Consider the following 20,711-nt stretch of genomic DNA (forward strand, 5'->3'; position numbering starts at 1 on the left):
CAGGACTCCAGAGTTTACTATGAGTGAGACAGAAAGCCATGGGGGGGGTTGGAGCAAAAGGATGACCTCACTGACTGCTGTGTGGGGAACAGATTGCAAGGGGCAAGAGTGGAAGTTCCAGCAAAGAGTCCACCAAGATGATCCAGATACTGATGGTTTCCGATGGCCTGGTTACGGTGGGAGCATTAGAGCAAGAGCAGTGGCTGGATTCTGCCCCATAGGACCTGGTTTACAAAGCCTCAGAAAAATGCAGCAGACAGAGAAAGGCTGACTGATGGACCATGCAGCTCTATGACACAGAGATGGTTCCAGAACCATCTAGTGTCCTACTGGGTTCAGAGTCTCCCCCTCCCCAACCTTTCTTGAGGTAACTTAAGATATGTGTTAGTGTTTGAGTCTCTAGATAAGATAAACCAATTGAAATCTCCAAATATATATATATACATACATAGATATACACATACATGTGTTTTTACATATATAAATATATATACATACATATACACATACATGTGTTTTTACGTATACATATATACGTATGTACATACGCACACACATACATGTATATATACATAAAAACACATGAAATATTCAGGATTCATATATGGCTAAAAGAATTAAAGGATGCACAAATCACCACAGATATGGTTACTTCTGAGGAATAAGGAAGCAGCAAAGAGGCTTTTTGTATCCTATTCCTATTTTTTGGCCCCACAGTGTGGCATGTGGGATCTCAGTTCCCCAACCAGGGATCAAACCCTGCCTTTGGAGTGTGGAGTCTTACCACTGGACGGCCAGGGAAGTTGCGACATTCTGTTCTTAACTACTTAATCCTTCCAATCTATTGTAACAAGAAAGGTTTTGTCTGCTGCTTATACAATTTTTGAAAACTCAGACTTTGGAGACAGTTTCTAAGCCTCAGTTTCTCTGGGTCCAAAGCACACAATAAGTTATCTCCACCCCAAGCACTTAGACTCATCCAGCCAACACCCAGGAAGCCTTGTCTACACCAAGGCTGGCTCAAGGGCTGGTGCAGCAGCAAACAGTACAGGCCCAAAGGAGGCCTGGAGGAGGCCAGCCCATGGCAGGGGGTCAAGCACACAGTGTAAGATCAATCTCCTACCAGGGCCTACTAGGGCCTCCTGCGGGAAGACATCTGTGGACCAGGTCTTACTGACTGAGGGAGTTAATCACACAGAGCTGAGAGGAGGGATGCACAACACAAACAGGCACACAGTCTCAGTGATCCTAAGACAGAGCATGAGAGCTAGGAGCCTCATGCACTATGGGGTGGGACCTCCAAGTTGTCCTGCCATTTACACTAGGACCATTTTTTATTCTGCTGACATGATGCTTCAAAACTTCAAAACATGATGCAAAAGGAATGTTTTCAGGCAGGGCCTACATTGAGCAGCTCCACAAGGCTCCAAGGCCCTCCTGTCTTGCATACCAGTTACTTGGCTGCTCCTGCACTTGTCTGAGGATGTAAAACCAAAATAGGGAGCCCCAAAAGCCTAAGCTTGGCCTTGGTCCTGCAAAGTTAGCATTAACAGATCTGTGGGGAGAGAAGATTTGAGGGAATGAAGCCAGAAACTGAAAGACATTTCAGGAGGAGATTACTGCAATGATCCAGGTAAGACCTGATAAGAGCTCAAACCTGGGTAGTGATACTGGGCACAGAGTCAGGCAATTTATTCAAGAACCCTTCTTTAGGTGGGGCAGGATGCCTGGGGAGAAGCTCTGGATAATGACAATACATCCTTCTACATAATGATTTAACAGGTGGACCAAGAGAAAATTTTATCTCCACTTAAGAAGGCAGAATCTAAGGAGTTGCAGGTTGGGCCCCAATTCTAAATACACGCTCCATCCACCTGCCTCACTCCCCCCAAAACCACACACTTTAATTTACCTTGAGCTTTAAACTGAAGAGTTTCACCTACAGCCTCACCACTGGGGTCCATATATCGGTTAGCTTTCTCCTGCAATACAGCATCAAAAGTCTCCTGTGCAATTCTCCTTGCTGCCATGTTTCTCTGACCTGTAATGAGAAAGGGGGGAAAAAGACACTAAGAATGACAACTAATGCTCACAAAGCCTGATCTATTCCACTTAATCCTCAGAGTAACCAAGCAGTAATCCATAATCTGGTATGGCACTTCAGAAGAAGGCTGGTTTATTTCAAGGGGAGCTCTGCCCTCATAACCTCACAGGTGTGTGTTGGGTAAGGAGTAAGACAATGCTGTTGATCCTGGACAATCTATTTTGCTTCTCTGAGGCCATTTTCTCAGAATTCCTTAAAAGTGCTATAAAAGTGACTCTGTCTCCTGGGGCTGCTAAAAGACTGTATGAAGCAACACAGGTAACAGGCGCATAAACCTTTACAAATAATGTTTAGGAAAGACACGATTTTCCCCATTTCTATTTTCCTATTTCACAGACGTGGCGAAGAGGCTCTGAGAGCTAACTTCCCCTGACAGAAGCGTCCCAGCACGTGAGGGGGGAATCCCTGACTAGTGCCAACGACGTACTGGCAGAGCTGACTCTGTGCCAGCTCCTGCTGAAGGGGAGGGACTCCCACAACACTTCTTGCAACAACCCAATAAACAAGTGGGGCCTATCATGAATGAAAGGACACAAAAGTGCAACAGGGAGGTTCAGGCTACGTGACCCATCCAAGGTCAACCAGCCTGGGCTGGAAGCTGGCAAACAGGGCACTGGTTGTGGGGACAAAGCCCTCAAGACTGCTTAGAGAAAGGCTGAGAAGCAATATTGAGAAAGCCAGGGGTGGTGTCCTTACCCAGCAAGATATTCCTTCCATCTAGAAACCTCCAACCTCAAAACCCAAGCCTGCCCCTGCCCGACAGTCGTTTCTTATAACCACTACCCCCTTTCCCCATCCTTCAGGCCTTTTCCCTGGCCCCCTTGTTCTCTGCTACACAAGGGCAGGGTGTCCCAGCCAGGTGGCCAGGATCAATTCAAGTGATCTAACCTCTCCGTGCCTCCGCTTCCCCATCTAAACCGGCAGCTCTTGGTAGGGGTTGCTGTGGGGACCGAACCAGTTAAAAAAATAGTCTAAAGAGGCGGAGTCGGCGCCCCGCCGCCGTTATCACCCCACCAGAGGGGCCGCTCCCAGCTCAGGCTGAATGAATGAACGAACGAATGAACCCACTCAGGCGCGGCCCGCCTCCTCCCGGCCTTTAAGGTCGAAGAAGAGGGGGCGTCGGGCCTCGAAGGCCGCAGATCGCCCCCCGGGCCGACCCGGCCGCGATGCGTCCGCCGCGCAGTCCCAGGGCCGAGCCCGCTGCGCCATCGTGGGGACCCGGGGTTCCCGGGATCGAGCCCAAACCCCCCACCGCCGGGCCCACCCGCCGACAACGCCGGGGCCCGGGCCTCACCCCCAGCCCACCGCGCGCGGAGCCGCCCCCGCCACCGCCTCAGGCTCCTCAGCCGCCGCCGCCACCGCGCGAGGCGGGGACATGCAAATAAGCCAACGGTCTCCGCAGCGCCGCGCCGCGCAGGCGCAGGCCGCGGCCGGGCCTCGGGGCACAGGCGCAGGCGGCGCCGCCACAGCCTCTCGCGCAGGCGCACTGCCCAACCTTCAGGGCCGACACTCTCGAGGCAAAAAGCTTCTCTCCCTGGACCGGCGGCGACGGGGAGCGACCCGAAAAAGGCGACAGAGACGCCGTCGCCGCAAGCTGTTGGCTCTCTCAGCTTTACCTGTAGTCGCGGTCACTCTTGGTCACCCCGGGAGCGGTTCACAGGGCTGACGGAGGCCGAGGCGCGGCCTCGCCAGAGCGCCTGCGCACGTACGGCGGCCGAGAGGGACCAGGGGCGGTGCAGCCCGAGGCCGCCGCGAACCGCACCCTTTCCCCACGTGGCCCCGAAGACCGGGTGAGAGGCGGCGGCCGCCGAGCCCCCTCGCGCGAGGAGCCGGGAGCGGACGCCGCGGGCTCGGGTTAGTGACGGGGGCGCGCCCCTCGAGGACTTGGCTTTGGGTAAATGATAGACTTACGGAAGCCGTCCGTGGACAAAATTGCCCACACTGTTGTCTGTCGTTTTCTTTTCATTTATTCGTTTTCCACTATGTACTGAGTGCCTGCGGCATGCCTGGCCGCATGCTAGGTAGTGGGGGGTACTTAATAAACCGAGCCCCAGCTCTCATGCAGATTAAATTTCATTGGGGAGGAGGCTAGGGCAGTAAAAGCAAATAAATAGAAGAAACATTTCACTCCATGTTGAGATATGTTAAAATAATAAGAGAGAGTAGGAGAGCGGGGGCTGCTTTATGAAGGATGTCCCTCGGGGAGCTGGGAAGAATGAGAAAGAAGCAGGAGGGCAGAGGTGAGAAGGTCTAGGTAAGGCAAGTGTTGGTAAGGAGACTGGATTTTGTTCAGAGAAGGCTGGGAAGCCACTTCAGGGTTTTAAACAAGAAGTGAGATGGTCTCTGCTTTCCATTCCCCCTCTGGCTGCCTCCTGGAGAACAGAGGCACTGGGGACGGCTGGAAGGAAGCAGGTGATGCCACCTGAACCCGGGTGAGTGTGGCAGGCGGGGGAGGACTAATCATTCAGGGCCCCTCGTTTGTCAGGGCACTGTTTTCTTGATAAGCAGAACGGTGGCTTAGAGAGGGAAGCGGGCTGTTAGTTGGGAGCCTTGGTAACTCCCTTCTCCTTCAGTTCAGTCCAGTCCGACTCTTTGCGACCCCATGAATAGCCGCACGCTAGCTTAGCATGCCTTTAAAAAAAAATTATTTATTTTAATTGGAGGATAATTACTTTACAATATTGTGATGGTTTTTGCCATACATCATCAACATGAATCAGCCACAGGTATACATGTGTTCCCCTCATCCTGAACCCCCCCTCCCTCCCCACCCCATCACTCTGGGTTGTCCCAGAGCACTGGCTTTGGGTGCCCTGCTTCGTGCATCAAACTTGCACTGGTCATCTGTTTTACATATGGTAATATACGTGTTTCAGTGCTGTTCTCTCAAATCATCCCACTCTCACCTTCTCCCACGGAGTCCAAAAGTCTGTTCTTTACATCTGTGTCTCCTTTGCTTCCCTGCATGTAGGATTGTCATTACCGTCTTTCTAAATTCCATATATATGTGTTAATATACAGTATTTGTCTTTCTTTTTCTCACTTCACTCTGTATAATAGGCTCCAGATTCATCCACTTCAATAGGACTGGCTCAAATGCTTTCCTTTTTATAGCTGAGTAACCTTCTATCGTGTCTACCTACCACAACTTCCTTATCCATTCAACTGCCGATGGACATCTAGGTTGCTTCCAGGTCCTGGTGGTTGTAAATAGCGCTGCAATGAATACTGGGGCCCAGCCTGCCTTGGACGCAGCGTGAAGGCTGGTAATGCTGTTTCTCTCCTTTCCTGGCCTGCGCTGTGCCCCAGGTGACTCCCAGATGACCATTCCCAGGCACCATCTTTCTCATGAGCTCCAGCCCTGTACTTTCCTGGCAGCCCCCAGCCCCACACACAGGCTGTGCTGGACCCAGGGGACCTCGAAGGACTCGTAAGTGGTGGTTCCAGAGCCGGACACTGACCTCCCTACCCCAAAGATCTCAGGGCCGGGCAGAGAGAGGTTCCTGAGTTGGGAAGAGCCAAGGGTACACAGGCTCTGTCCGAGTAGCCAGGGAAGGCTCCTGTGAGGAGGCACCCTGGACAAGCAGGTGGAAGCTCCACAGAGGAGCTAGGTGGGGGAAAGTGTTAATGAGACAGGAAAGGGTCTTGGCCAGGTTTCTTGCTGCATCTCTGAGCTTCAGATTCGTCACCCTTAAAGTAGACACAATGACATTCCCCTTTATGGCTGCTTCTGTGACCCAGGGGCCTCTTGCCATTGGCCCACTTGGGTCTGAAGCATGGCCAGGGTGGTGGAGGCAACATGTGGTGGCAGAGCCAGAAGCAGAGTCCCCTAGCAGCACCCAGCCCCAGAGCTGGCCAGGACCCTTTACCCTCACCAGAGCAGGCTCCCCACTGAGAAGTTCTTGTATCTTTAAAAAAAAAAATTATTTATTTGGCTGCATCGGGTCTTAGCTGCAGCACCAAGATCTTCACTCTGTGAAGATCTTTCATTGCAGCACACAGACCGTCAAGTTGGAGAAACTCTTTATCTTGAAACAGAAGATCCTTATTCTTTTCTTCCCGCTTTGATTTGGAAATCCTTAGCAACCGTTGAACAGGCTCCCTGTTCTGGGAAATAAAGAGGGGGAGATCTGCAAGGGAGAGAGACAAGGTGTTTTAAGTCCCTAAAATCCCCTACCCACTAAGGAGCTGGCCGAAGCACCTCTTAAGCAAAAGAGGAAAGAACGACTAAGTCATGTTTGTTGAGCTCGGTGCTTTGTTGAAATTGGTGGGTTGGATTTTCCCCGCATTCTGTGAGGCAGATTCTTTGTCCCTGTGTCGCACATGAGAATTGACCAACAGCCCCACTGCTCCCGCTTGCCCTGGAGCCTGTCCTCCCCCACGTGACCCTGAGCTTCTGCACAAACACAGATGGAACAGTCACACCCTGTGCTGCCTGCGCAGAGACAAGAGAGGGCTTGGGTGGCTTGTCCCCCCACGGCACACATTTGCACGCACCTGTGCCATTGGCCTTCTGCCATCTTTGCCCCCATCTCCCTAACACAGTTTCTGTGCTTTCCGCGTGATTCTGGAATGGACCCAGGACCAGAAAAAAAAAACAAAATTGTTCCAGAAGACGATATTACCGTAATCAAGAAAGTCCATCGTGTACTGTATGTTAGAAAATAGCATCATTGTCAGTGTGAAATCCCTTGTGTTAAATTTCAGTTTTGCTGTGAATGTATAAGAGAATGTCCTTAAAAAAAATTTTTTTTAAATACTTGTTTGTTTGTTTGGGTGCCTGGGCTCTTCATTGCAGCACACGGGATCTTCGTTGTGGCTTGTGGGCTCAGAAGTTTTTGTGTTTTTTTTTTTTAATGCTCACTTGTCCCATCTTTAGCTAGCAGGTGCCCCAGAGGGTTGGCTTCTGAGTCCTTTGACATGACCCCAGTGGTCTTCAGATGATTCTTTGCTTTCTGGTCTCACTTGATGCTCCTGGCTCCTCTGGCCTGTTTCCTGCCTAAAATTGGAATCCACGCTTACTCCAAGAGCCTTGGTTTCTTTGGTGGGAAATGGTAGAGACCACAGTTGGTGTTCAGGGTGATCACTGCTGCGTGGTAGTATTACTTTCTCCAGGCATTTTTAGTTCATATTAATAGAAAATTGGTTCTTTATTTGCTTAAGAGAAAATGAGTTCATATTATATTTCCAATTCAAATTTAGGAGTTCTGAGTTTTCACTTCTCCGATTTTGTTAAAATCTTATTTTCTTTTATGCTGATTATTCATGATATAAACATCATTACTTATTTACTATATCTGTAATCATTTCCAAATGATATTACTAATAAGGTTTCCAATAACATGATTACTGAAAACTGTTGAAGATTTTGTTTTGCAGTTCTATCTTTTGAGTTGGGAAGATCTGCTGAAGAAGGGATAGGCTACCCATTCCAGTATTCTTGGGCTTCCCTTGTGGGTCAGCTGGTAAAAGAATCTGCCTGCAGTGTGGGAGACCTAGGTTCGATCCCTGGGTTGGGAAAGATCCCCTGGAGAAGGGAAAGGCTACCCACTCCAGTATTCTGGCCTAGAGCATTCCACAGGTCCATGGGGTTGCAAAGAGTCAGACGTGACTGAGCGACTCACTTTCATCTTTAGGGTAGATCCCTAAAGTGATATGCAGTCATATCACTGTGTTTTAAAATTGCCTGAAATGATCTCATTCACATAGACATACTGTTAGGTTCATGGGTTTCATTTTGCTGTTAATTTTTAGGCATTGCTTTTATTTTTATTTTGGTATATTGCTTTTCTTAATCACATAAATCATTTACCTGAGTTCCAAATTCAACCCTCTAAAGCAAGGTACATAAAGAGAGAATAATCCAGCTTCTATTCCTGCTCTCACCACCCTTTTCTCTACCTCCTCTTACAGGTAACTATTTCTATTAGCTTCTAATTTACTTATTATTAGTAATAATAAATAGTAAAAAGTAAAAGTCTAAAAAGTAATCATAGGTGTGATTTAATATTAATTTTAATTAACATCATTATTTCATTTATATTTTATTAGTGCCATGGTATGCTATGATAACATTATTTCATTATATAATAATATATAAAGTACATAACTGTATAACAGAGTAGTATGCTGCTGCTGCTGCTAAGTCGCTTCAGTTGTGTCTGACTCTGTGCGACCCCATAGACCGCAGCCCACCAGGCTCCCCCGTCCCTGGGATGCTCCAGGCAAGAACACTGGAGTGGGTTGCCATTTCCTTCTCCAATAGAGTAGTATAACTTTCTATTATAATGTTATTATAATCGCATAACGTATACCATATTGTCACTTTTTAACTATTTATGTATTTGGCTGCTCTGGGTCTCAGCTGTGGAGGAACCTTTGATCTTCATTGTGGCAAGTGGGCTTTTTAGTGGTGGCGTGCAAACTCATAGTTTCACCATGTAGGACCTAGTTTCCTGATCGGGGATCAAAACCGGGCGCCCTGCACTGAGAGTGCAGAGTCCTGGCCACTGGACCACCAGGGAAATTCCTTGACGTGTATTATTAAGATACTGTTCTGCCTCTATTTCACTACTGCTGCTTTTCACCGCTGGAGCTTCCCTGGTGGCTCAGCAGTAAAATGATCAACCTGCTAGTGCAGGAGATGGGGATTCGATCCCTGGGCCCAAGAGATCCCCTGGAGAAGGAAATGGCCGCTCACTCCAGTATTCTTGCCAGGAGAATCCCATGCACAGAGGAGCCTGGCAGGCTACAGTCCATAGGGGTGGAAAGGGTGAGACACAACTCAGCAGCTAAACAGCAGCAGCAACGTTCTACCATCAAGGGCATGCGTCGTATTAACACGCCCCGTTCAGGTGAAACACACTAAGCCGCCTGCCGCCTTGTGTGCTTTCGGGCGTTCTGTGGCTGTCGGGATATCACCCTTTGCTGTGACTCAGGCTGTTAGAATTTTTCCAGGACAGTTACAGGCTCTGGCCTCTTGGCAGGTGCTCTCTAGATGGTGGCCAGGTTCTCCGTTGCCCTCTGACCCTCAGCAAGTCCAGCTTCTACCTTTTCAGCTTGAGAGCAGCTATTGGGTGTCCTTGGCCCCACGTGGAGGAGATAAAGATGGCTTCCAAGCGCATCACCCAGGAGACCTTTGACGCAGCTGTTCGCGAGAACATCCAGGAGTTTGAGATGGGGCCGGAGGAGGCGGTGAGAGAGGCCGTGGAGCAGTTTGAATCACAAGGTAGGGCGGTGCGACTGGGTCTCGGCGCCGGGCTGGCTGTTCGCCTCAGAGTCGCCTTCAGTGGGCGGCTCTTTTTCTTCTTCTTGTTGCCACACCACCTGGCACATGGGATCCAAGTTCCCTGACCAGGGATCAAACCCACGCTCCCTGCGTCTAAAGCATGGGGTCTTAACTGCTGGACCACCAGGGAAGTCCCATCCATGGCGCCTCGTGTGTAAAAGAGCGGTGTCCCACCGCGGGCACATCCTTCCTGGCATGACTGCCCTGGGCAGTGTCCTATCTCTACACTGTGCCCCGGGCAGGCTGGCCACCCCCTCCCGCCTCGCTGATGCCTATCCTCTACTCGCCTGGACCGCACCCTGACATCTACAGGGCTGGGTCTCTCCACGTGGGTCTCATTTCAATGGGTGCTTCCTTGAAGAGACTTTTCTTGACTTCCCTCTGAAGAAACAGGGCCACCTGCCACCCTGCCCCCCCCTGCACCTGAGTGTGAGTTCATGGAGGCAGAAGGGGTATTGGTCACCAGCCTCTGAAAACAGGTAGCATGCCCTAGCCAGACCGTAGAGGAGAATGGTTAGGAGGGAGCTGTTTGCAGTCACGTGGGCAGGGTTGGGAGACCATGCTGCCCACAGCAGGACCTCCCCCCTCCCACGAGAGGCCATGCAAGGGACGGGGGTCACCTGACAGAGGCAGAGGCAGGAACCTGGGAATGAACACCCTATCCTCCCACTCCTCCTGCCTCTGCTCTCAGATCCGGCTTCCCATTGGCCAACCCAGTCAGACGCCAGATGGCAAGGAAGTCCAGGGATCCAGCCTTCCAGGTCAGGAGCTGGCATCCCGGGCACAGAGTAGGGACTAAACATTGGACAGGGATGGGAGGGGCACCTAGACGTGTTCTGCACAGTGGGGGCCTCTTCTGGGTCTGCCAGCAAGGATGGGATGCAGCCAGGGTGAAGACCACAGGCGGCACTCCCCTCTGAGCCCACCAGGCAGAATGCATCCCTCACCGCAGCACTGGTGTGCGTCCTCCCTGCTCCTCTGCCCCCGCTGGCTGGGCAGGGCCAAGGTGCAGAGACCCCACACCCCACGCAGGCATGGCTGCTGGGCCCTGCCCAGGCAGGGAGGGGTGGGGTGGAGAGCTGGGCAGATCCCAGGCCTCCAGAGTAGGGTGGTCCCAGCTGAAGGGACACCAGGTGTGACTGCTGCAGGCCCGCGGGGTTGATGACTGTCTCTTGTTTCCTGACTTCCCCACCCTCCCACAGGGGTTGATCTGAGCAACATTGTAAAGATGACCCCAAAAGTCTCTGCGGATGGACCCCAGGATCCCATACATGACATCCTACAGGTAGGAGAGGGCAGCCTACGTGAGCCTCACGTGTATGATCCTGCGTCACCTCATTACTCTGTTGGGAGCACCTTTTTCCGTGTTTCCAGATGGTAGGCAGACTCAGAAGGTCCAAGCCAGCCCAGCAAGCACAGGCAGGCCTGAGTGTGCAGCTGGGGTTCCTGAGTCAATGTCTGAGGGCCTCGTGGGGGCCCCCGAGCTCTGCCCACCCACCCACGTGTGACCCTGTGGGATTAGAGCGGACATAGTAGACAGGGAAGGGATAGCCCTCTAGGCCTAAGGGGTGGACAGTGTTCATGTTTGTCCTGGTGTTGGGAGCCTTGGGGTGGAGGGCCCCCTGGAGGAACCTCTTTCGGCCTCCCAAGCTCTGAACTTGCTCAGTAAAATGGGCAAGAATCCCAGGAAAAGAGAGTGCAATCATAGGCTGTCACTTATTAAGCATCCACTGTTTACTGACACATTACAGCCCCTCCTCACCACATATAAACTAGCCTGTGTGAGGTAAGTACGTCATCCCTGGCTTTCTGATGGGTGAACAGAGAGACCCAGAGCCTGCCCTCACTCTACCGTGACCCAAACAAGGGAAATACAGCTCACAAAGGTTCAGTCTTTTCCTTAAGGTCATCCATCAAACTGGTAAGCTGTTGGTAAAACAGCAGAAAGTTCTAGTGTTTACTGAGAACCATCTGTGAATTCAGTTCTATACTAGGCACTTGCTTTGTGTCGTCTCAGTTATTAGCCCAAAGATACCTGGAAGGGTGGGGTTATCAACCCCATTTAACAGATGGGAAAATTGAGATCCAAAGAGGAAAAAGTGACTCACCTAGCTACAAAAGAAAGTAGTAGTAGAAAGAGAAGCTGGAGGAGGCAGCCCTGGATGTGAACCTAAGGGAAATTATACAGTATTTGTCCTTTTGTGACTGGTTTATTTCACCTAGCTTGATGTCCTCAAGGTACATCTGTGTTGTACTACTTGTCAGAATTTCTTTCCTTTTCGTGGCTGAGTAATATTCCATTTATGGAAACACCACATTTGTTTATCACTCACTGATGGGCATTTGGGTTGCTTCTGCCTTTTGGCTGTTGTAAATAATGCTGCTGTGAAAACGGGTGTGCCAGCATATTTTTGAGCTTCTGTTTTCCGTTCTTTGGGGTGTGTATCTAGAATTGCTGGATCGCTTGGTTTAATTTTTTGAGGAACCACTGAACTTGCTTTCCACAGCAGCTGTGCCATTTTATAATCCCAGGAACAGTACACAGGGCTCCAGTTTTTGCCACATCCTTGCTAACTCTTGTTATTTTCTGTTTCTTTGCTGTAGCAATAGCCACCTTCATGGGTGTGATGGTGTCTCACTATGGTTTTGATTTGCGTTTCCCTAGTGATTAGTGGGCGGAGAAGGCAGTGGCACCCCACTCCAGTCCTCTTGCCTGGAAAATCCCATGGATGGAGGAGCCTGGAGGGTTGCAGTCCATGGGGTCGCTGAGGGTCGGACACGACTGAGCGACTTCACTTTCCCTTGTCACTTTCATGCATTGGAGAAGGAAATGGCAACCCACTCCGGTGTTCTTGCCTGGAGAATCCCAGGGACAGGGGAGCCTGGTGGGCTGCCGTCTATGGGGTCGCACAGAGTCGGACACGACTGAAGCGACGCAGCAGCAGCAGCGGCAGCGATTAGTGATGTTGAGCACATTTTCATGTGCTTCTTGGCCATTTATATGTGTATCTTTGAAGAAATGTTTATTCAAGTCACACATCCTGGTTTTAACTAATTTCTTAATATTCAGTTTCATCAGAACATATGCTTAGTTAAGTCCACAGATTTGAGCTCAGCAAGGACTGGCTGACAGGCATGGTTGACTGTCATGGCAGGGCTGATGGTGTCTGTAGACCCACTCTCCTTAGGGCTGGATGCAAAGAACGCCCTAAGCTCCGAGTGCGCGGGGTCATCGTGGGCTCAAGCTGAGGCAGGGCCACAGTCAGGGCACGGAGTGGGCTTGTCTGTCTCATTCAGGCTGTTGTCTCTCATTATGACTTTTTCCCCCAAGGGCTTAGAGTTGTGCATGGTAAACCAACCATGTTTACCATCTGGTTTCATTGGGCAGTTGCTCAGTAAATACTTGCGGAGTGAGGGAGAGAGACAAGCAGGAGGCATATGATACAGGCAGAACCGGTGGAGGTGGCTTTCACCTTCCTTAGGGAGCTGGCCATTGGTGGGTGTGTCAGCTAGTTATGGCTGCCTAACAGCCCCAAACAATAGCCATTTTATTGTTTGTGGTGATTTTGCTGGGTTGACTAACCTCAGCTGGATGGTCCTGCTGGATGGTCTCACTTGGGGACTTCCTGCACTGGCGCCCAGGGCTAGAATGTTTCATGTCTGTACTTCTGTGCATGCGGCTCCTTGTCAGGGACACTGAGATAGCAAGGCCTCTGTCTCGCTCGCTCGCTCTCTGTGGCCTCTCAAGCCCAGTCAATGCTCCTAAAAGCACAGGTGTGGAAGCGGCCCCAGCTGGAACTGGCCCCACAGGACTTCCACCGAGGCCCAGATCCCAGGCGGAGGGATCCCACCAGGGCCCAGCACGGTCACTGCGACCTTCCTCGGACTGAGCTGGCCCTGACGTTTCTCCCCTGTCTCCTAGGCCCTGGATGACCTGCAGGAGTCTGTGGCCCGCTCGCACCCCCAGGAGGTGTCTGCACACCTTGCCCGCTTTTGCGAGCAGTGCAAGCAGGAGAAGGCCTGCCGCTTTCTGGCAGCCGAGAAGGGGGCCTACTCCACCCTCCTGGAGGCCTGGAAGTTGGCCGCAGCGGGCGACCAGGGCCTCCTCCTCCAGGCCCTCAGTGCCCTGTCTGCCCTGACGGATGGCCAGCCCGACCTCCTGGACACCCAGGGCCTGCAGCTGCTCGTGGCGACGCTGTCCCACCACGCTGACTCGGCCCGCGTGACCTGCTCCGGGATCCGCTGTGTGCGCCACGCCTGCCTGAAGCACGAGCGGAACCGGCAGAGCCTGGTGAAGGCCGGCGTGCTGCCCCTGCTGACTGGCGCCATCGCCCGGCACAGCCACTGTGCCGACGTGGTCCGCGAGGCCTGCGGGGCCCTGCGCGTCATGACCTTTGATGACGACATCCGTGTGCCCTTCGGCCATGCCCACGACCACGCCAAGATGATCGTGCAGGAGAATGGAGGCTTAAAGGTGCTCATTGAGGCCGCCAAAGGTAGGAGCAGATGTAGCAAGAGGGAAGAGTCGGGGTTTAGGACAGCCTCAAGCATGGTTGGCTCCAGGCACCAGTCGTGTCTGCCACTTCGGTCCCACCTGCGTGGCAGCCCTAACAGGACGCTGTCCTTACCCCTAGTTTTTCCAGGAGAGTTCCAAGCCAGCGATCACTGGCCTGGACCACATCCCGTGCTCAGCTCTAGAACCATTTAGGGAAGCGCTTGGCTCTGTCTAACAACAGACTGAGAGTGGGGTGGGAGAGCTCCTCAAAGGGGAAGGGAGGGTGCTGTTCCCAAAGGTGGGGAGGCGTTGCTGGCACTCACCGGGGCTGCTCCCAGGGGGAGGCTTGCGCTTTGGTTTGTACTTGGTCACCAGTTCTCAGGCATGGCCGTGTGCCTGACTCCGGGGTGACCCCAATGAGCCAGCCACAGGAGGCCACAGCACGGACTCTCAGGCACCAGAACTCCTGCCCCTGGGCACTGCACCCCCTGGAAGAGGCCGGACTGGGGTCCTGCGCACAGAAGGTGCCAGGAGAGTGAGCTTGCCTTTGTAGCCTGCCCTGTGGCTCTGCCTTAGTTGCCAGGCCACTGTGTGCGACTTTGGCTCTGTCTGGGGGGAGTGGGGCCTGCCCCAATCTCCCCTCTGGCCCTCCAGAGAGGGGGAAACACGGCCTGACTGGCTGCAAAGTTGAGCTGCTTTTCTGAGGGGTGGATTACATCTTGTTTATTTACAGGGGTTCATATCAGTGAGTGGAGAAGGAAATGGCACCCCACTCCAGTATTCTTGCCTGGAGAATCCCTCAGACAAAGGAGCCTGGTGGGCTCCAGTCCACGGAGTCGCAAAGAGTTGGACACGACTTACACACACACACCAGAGAGAGTGCTCCAGACAGACAGAACCAGTAGGGGGCGCGCGTGCGTGCGTGCGTGCATGCGTGCGTGCGTGTGTGTGTGTGTTGGACACGACTTACACACACACACCAGAGAGAGTGCTCCAGACAGACAGAACCAGTAGGGGGCGCGCGTGCGTGCGTGCGTGCATGCGTGCGTGCGTGTGTGTGTGTGTTGGACACGACTTACACACACACACCAGAGAGAGTGCTCCAGACAGACAGAACCAGTAGGGGTGTGTGTGTGTGTGTGTGTGTGTGTGTGTGTGTGTGTGTGTGTGTGTGTGTGTGTGTGTGTGTTGGCATACATGAATACATATATACACAGGAAAATTTATGGCAAGAAATTGGCTCATGTGGTCGTGGTGCTTTCAGACGTCTGTAGCAGGCTGAGGCTTGGGCAGGAGCCAACACTATAGTCTACTAGCAAGCTTCTTCCTCTTCAGGGAGACCTCAGTTTCCCTCTTAAGGCCCTCGGCTGATTGGACGAGGCCCACCCGGACCATCGAGGGTCGTCTGCTATACTTAAAAGTCAGCTGGTCGTGGATGACACCGCATCTCCAGAGTATCTCCACGGCGTACCCAGTTACAGTTCGTGGAGCCACTGGGGGCTGTGGCCTGGCCAGGGGCCGTATGTACTGACCGCCGCTGAGCTCTGTGTTTGTTATTACGGCTCTTTGTGCCCACCCACCGCCCGCCCTCCGCCGGCGACTCTCTAACCCTCCTGCCCACCATCGCCCTCAGTCAGGCCTATCCTCCCTGGTGCCTCTGAACTCTGTCTACAGCATCTGTGTCTAATTTTTGCCTGGGCCAACTCTGTCCATATGTCCTTCTGTAGTTTCTAGGTGTCCTATTGCACTTAGAAAGGTCATTCCCAACCCAAGATCATAAAAATAGTCTCGGATGGTTTATTATAGCACTATTATGGTTTTTCTTTTTTTAGTCGAGATCATCAGTTGTTCTGGAATTTATCTGGGGCACAGCGGAGGGGAAAGCACATTCCCCGTGTCTTCCCCAGCAACCAGCAGGGGGCACCGCAGGCCTGGGCAGCCCCCAGTGGTCCTTCCTCTCCCCCTGCCTTATTCGTCCACCCCACCAGGCAGCCACCCAGCCAGGCAGAGGGGCCAGGCTGCCCTGGTGGAGCGGGATTCGGGATTCCTAGCAGGAGTGCGGGCTCAGAGCCAGGGCTGGTTCTCCACTCCTCACCCCGGGCTTCCCCCTCCCCTCTCTGCAGTGTTCCCCGACAATCCCAGCATCCTGAGCGAGCTCTGCAGCACCCTGTCCCGCCTGGCTGTCCGCAACGAGTTCTGCCAGGAGGTCGTCGACCTCGGGGGCCTCAGCGTCCTGGTGGCCCTGCTGGCTGACTGCAGTGACCACCAGGTGGGCGTCCACAGCTGTGTCAGGGTGTGAGGTCCCTTTGCCTGAGTCTGCCTTATTTATTCTTGGCTGCTGTGTGTCTTCATTGGCTGTGTGCAGGCTTTCTCTAGTTGCAGCGGTGAGCAGGGGTTACTCGAGCTGCAGTGCATGGGCTTCGCATTACGGTGGCTTCCCTCGTCGCAGCGCACAGGCCCTAGGGCACTCGGCTCAGTAGCTGTGGTGCGCGGCTTTAGTTGCTCCTCAGCCCGTGAAATCTTCCCAGGCCAATGACCGAACCCGCGCCCCCTGCATTGGCAGGTGAATTCTTAACCACTGGACCACCAGGGAAGTCCCTCGCCTGAATTTCAGTCTGTTGTTTTTCTCGATATCTGGGAAAGGCTCTGGGTCTCCCAGTGAACTCGGCCCCTCTGGGCCCTGGTCAGCCAGACAGGCTTGCATCAGAACATGCTGGCCTTGTCTGCAGAGCCCAGAATTAAAGTTCGGTTTTCGCTTGTCAAGACCTGTGAGAAGGAACTAAAGCTCAGGGGGAAAACAGACCCACCCACCCTCTCTCACCATCCTTTGGCACCTTTGTATTTTCAATCAGGAGTGAGAGAAGCAGAGTGGGTGTGGTAGGGGCAGCTGAAGGGTGTGGTGCTTGAGCGAGGCCACCTGTGCTCTGGGTGCTGACCTGAGCCACACACCCCTCTGTGTGTCTGGAGGGGGTGATCAAAGTCATCCAAATGCCTGTCCTGGACACAGGTGGCCAGAACCACAGGGCCCACCTCCCCAAGCCTCCCCTGCCTTCTCTACACAGCGAGTGATAGATAAGCTTGCTGTTCCATGCTGCCTGCACACCCCGGAGTGGTCCCCTGTGTGTTCAGACAGCAGACATTGAAACAGCCCCACACCCCCCACCATCCAGCAACCAAGCACCTGATGCCCGGGTGCTGCTGGGGGAAACCTGTGCACTGCTGTCTCTCCAGGAGCTGGTGAAGCAGGTGCTGAGTGCTCTGAGGGCCATCGCAGGCAACGATGATGTGAAAGACGCCATCGTCCGCGCTGGCGGGACCGCGTCCATTGTGGCCGCCATGACCCGGCACCTGGCCAGTGCCCAGGTACCCACCCCAGGGCGGGGGGGTACACAGGCGGGGCCACATGGCTGGAATGCCGGATCAGTACCTGTAGCCACATGATGGCCTTTCCCATCTCCGGAAGCCAGGCCAGGCCTAGGGTGAGGCCAGCAAGCCAGAGGCTGAAGGCGGGGTGAGTGAGGGCCAGGGTGGGGCGAGACTGTCACCCCTAAGAGCTTGGTTGATGCATCCGCGTATCGTTCCCGTCTCTGCTGGTCGGTACACATGTAGGTGGACAGTGGTCTGTCCCAGTGGGGTCGCAGAGCGCTCACTGGAGGAGCTGGTTGCGGGGGTGGGGTTCCGTCTGCCTCCTCTCAGCCGTCCCCGTGGCCTCCCTGCAGGTGTGCGAGCAGAGCTGTGCAGCCCTGTGCGTCCTGGCCCTGCGCAAGCCAGCGAACAGCCGCGTCATCATGGAGGGCGGCGGGGCCCAGGCCGCGCTGCAGGCCATGAAGGCCCACCCTCAGGAGGCTGGCGTCCAAGTAGGCATGGGTGACAGGCGGGGAGGACAGGAGCCTGGTGGGCAGGTGGGGCGAGGGCCAGCCAGCAGGTCCTGGGGGTGGGCAGAGCGGAGGGTGCAGGCCCTCTCTGGCCTGGCCCATCCCCGCCGTGACCCAAGCCCCCAGGGCCTCCTTCCTTCTCAGCCCCCAGTGTCCTGCGTCTCCATCCCAGCCTCCAGAACGTGCTGAATTCTGCCCGCTGTTGTCCTTTCTCCTGTTTCGTTGCTCTTCTTGTCTTTGATCTTGCCTTTTCCTAACAGTCTCTCTAGAGGGATATGGGCCGGGCGGGGGGAGTTGGGTGGACCCACAGATGGGGCTCTGCTGGGATTCATGGAAGCTTCCCGGCCCCACCTTAGGCTGCTGTTTTGGAGGTCAGTCAGGCTGAAGCATAGACAGGGCCATGCACACCCTTGTCAGAAACCCACCTTCCTCCCGCTCCCACCTTTCATACCATCCTGACTCAGGGATCTCCTGGTTGGTCTGGAGATGCACCAGGCTCAGTCCCACGGGGGGCCTTGGCTCCCTCATCTAGGATGCTGTGCCTGCGGCTGGCCCATCCCCTTGCCCACTCCTGACCACCCTGGCCAGGCGGGCCCTCATTTCACCTGCTTCTCCCCGGCTCTCTCATGTTGGGGTGCTTCTCAGCACTGCTGCCCGGCAGAGGCAGCGGGCGCGGATGCTAACTGAACGAGCCCACAGTGTGCTGACTGTGGGCCCTGGGCACAGCCCTGCGCGTCCCTGTCTCCCTGCCCTCCTCCCCCGGCCAAGCGATTGCCAGCACCCAAGGACGTTGCTCAGAGACTTTGAGTCCCACGCCTGAGGAGTCAGCCCCGCCTGCCCAGCACTCGGCCACCCTGAGCTTCAGTCTCCTCACCTGGGAGCTGGGGGAATCAGCCCAGCCAGGGTGCCGAGAGGCTGAAGTGGAGGCGTGGGCCTCACTTGATGAGTCAGAGCGTAGGCACCCGCTGCATGTTGCCATCGGTCCTGTTGTGTTATGATGACCCCAAGGTCAGAGTGGGCCCCACCCCCAGGTCCCACCCCCTGACTCCCAGCCACTGACCTGCTCTCCTTTCCAGAAACAGGCCTGCATGCTGATCCGGAACCTGGTGGCCCGCAGCGAAGCCTTCTCACAGCCCATCCTGGACCTCGGGGCTGAGGCCCTCATCTCGCGAGCCCGAGCCGCCCACCGCGACTGTGAGGATGTGGCCAAGGCCGCCCTGCGGGACCTGGGCTGCCATGTCGAGCTCCGGGAGCTGTGGACTGGCCAGAAGGGCGACCTGGCGCCGTGACCACAGGCCCAGTGTGTGCTGCGACTCTGGGCGAGTCGTGTGACTCAGGAATGGCCTGGGGGCAGGCCAGCTATCCATGTCCTGCCACTCTGCCCCCAGCTTCCTCCCCCGTCCAGAAGAGGACTTTTCTGACCGGTGCCAGGTAGAGGCCAGGGAGCGGGAAGGGAGTCTTAATGAGGCACCCGCACGGCAGAAAGTGGCCCTTGGGTCCTGGCCCCTCTGCGCACTCTTCCACTCAGTCGCCGGCTGAGAGCGTCAGCTTCATCTGCCCTGTGTCACCCCACCCCCGCCCCACTGCCCTTTGCTAGGAGAAGTGCCCCCTCGGCGTTGCTTCCGGCTGGAGGTCCATCTGAAATCTGGAAGCCGTCCTGGCCAATCTCAAAGCAGGGCAGGGGTCCTGCTTCTGTTCCTGCAGGCCCACTCGTCGCTGCTGCTGCGTCTCTCACCTGTAGGTTGGGCCCCGGTGCCTCGCCGTGCTGACCAGAGGGCAGGGACCAAGGCTCGTTGGTCTCCAGGTGTCCCAGGCCAGCCAGTGGAGCCTGGTAATAAAAGACTGTTGGTTGAACAGTGGAGGGGTCTCTTCCATAGCACCACGGGGCGGTGGCAGGGGGGCGGGCCCGCTGCAGCCAGTGGCCTCAAAGGACAGGGGAGAGGGGTGCGCGTTTGGGGAGGTCATGGGTTCACTGAGGAGAGCAAAGGGTTTTAAGAACAGCCTGGGACATATGATCTGCTGTCACTCTCAGGCGGGCGGGCTGCTGGGGTCGTCGTCAGACTTGGGATCTGCGGGTGCCGACGCCGCTGTGCCTGGATGTGCCCTGCCCTGGGGGCTCTGGAGCACTCAGTGTCTGGCCCCCACTCTGCTCTGTGGCTTTGAGCTAGTGACACAACCTCTCTGAGCCTTGACTTCCTCCTCCATAAAATGGGGAGATGGGAGGGGCTAGAGCCCCCTCCAAAGGGTGGTGGTGCAGAGCTGGGTACATGGGAGACACCCAGTCATCTCACTTCAGCGCCCGAGTCACCCCAGGAGAATCACCCTGTGCTCTCCCCAACCTGACTGTCTTGAGGTCCTCGGTAGCTGGCTGGCTGGGGCAGCCGGCCTTCCCTCTCTGAGCACCCGTTTCCCCATCTGTAAGGTGGGCATCACTGTTGCTGCCCCCATTGCCCACCCTCTGCAAGTGTCTTGGAGGTGTTGCCCGGCAGCGGTGCCTGGCAGACCCCAGCTCTCCTCTTTATTCATCCTTGGGCTCATGGTGTGGTCACCTGGCAGCTCTGGGCATCCCCCATGTTCCAGTCAGGTCGGGGCCGCCCCAGGCCCCCTGGTGGCCTCCTGGCGTCATGCCGGATAACCCGAGCCCACAGGGCAGGAGCCCCTTTCACCCGTCTGAGTCCCCACCACCCTGCTTGTTATTCGCCCCCTCTAGGCGGAGAAAGGTCTGAATTCAGTCCTCGAAGTCAGCGCAAGCCCTTTCCCAGGAGGCTCCTGGTCCCGGTGGAAATTGGCCCGGGGGAGGAGTTGTGGGAGGAGCTGCAGGAGGAGCATCATCTGGGTCCCACTTACCCTCCGGATGGGGAGGGCCCTGCCAGCTCCATGGGCTGATGAGAACCTCTGCCCCAGCCCCCCTAGGTCTGTCTTTGCTCAGTGGGGACTCAGCCAGTGGGT

At 54.7% G+C, this 20,711-nt stretch overlaps 2 protein-coding genes across 8 annotated transcripts in view; one reads left to right on the plus strand and one right to left on the minus strand.

Annotated features, from left to right (window-relative positions):
• SUGP2 (SURP and G-patch domain containing 2) overlaps positions 1-3,831 on the minus strand; it is a 28,027-nt gene extending 24,196 nt beyond the window's left edge. The window contains exons 1-2 of one of the 4 annotated variants that reach the window (XM_018051466.1): positions 3,721-3,831; positions 1,913-2,041 (exon numbers count right to left, since the gene is read on the minus strand). In XM_018051466.1, the coding sequence (XP_017906955.1) occupies positions 1,913-2,030 (118 nt within the window). In that variant the 5' untranslated portion in view covers positions 2,031-2,041; positions 3,721-3,831. Of the gene's footprint in view, positions 1-1,912; positions 2,042-3,398; positions 3,528-3,599; positions 3,668-3,720 lie in introns of those variants that run through there. The other 3 variants (XM_018051467.1, XM_018051468.1, XM_018051465.1) reach the window with 3 other exon arrangements.
• ARMC6 (armadillo repeat containing 6) lies at positions 3,851-19,621 on the plus strand. Of its 4 annotated transcripts, none has more exons than XM_018051470.1 (8): positions 3,851-3,958; positions 9,163-9,332; positions 10,595-10,677; positions 13,315-13,888; positions 16,011-16,156; positions 17,119-17,250; positions 17,607-17,744; positions 18,839-19,621. In XM_018051470.1, exons 2-8 carry the CDS (start codon positions 9,212-9,214, stop codon positions 19,049-19,051), a joined length of 1,407 nt encoding a protein of 468 aa, XP_017906959.1. In that variant the 5' UTR covers positions 3,851-3,958; positions 9,163-9,211; the 3' UTR covers positions 19,052-19,621. The 4 variants fall into 4 exon arrangements, with proteins under 4 accessions (XP_017906959.1, XP_017906960.1, XP_017906958.1 ...); XM_018051471.1 differs by having other exon boundaries at positions 3,885-3,998; XM_018051469.1 differs by lacking the exon at positions 3,851-3,958 and adding an exon at positions 4,064-4,536.

Source organism: Capra hircus, chromosome 7 (assembly GCF_001704415.2).
Source record: "Capra hircus breed San Clemente chromosome 7, ASM170441v1, whole genome shotgun sequence".
Classification (NCBI taxonomy): Eukaryota; Metazoa; Chordata; class Mammalia; order Artiodactyla; family Bovidae; genus Capra; species Capra hircus.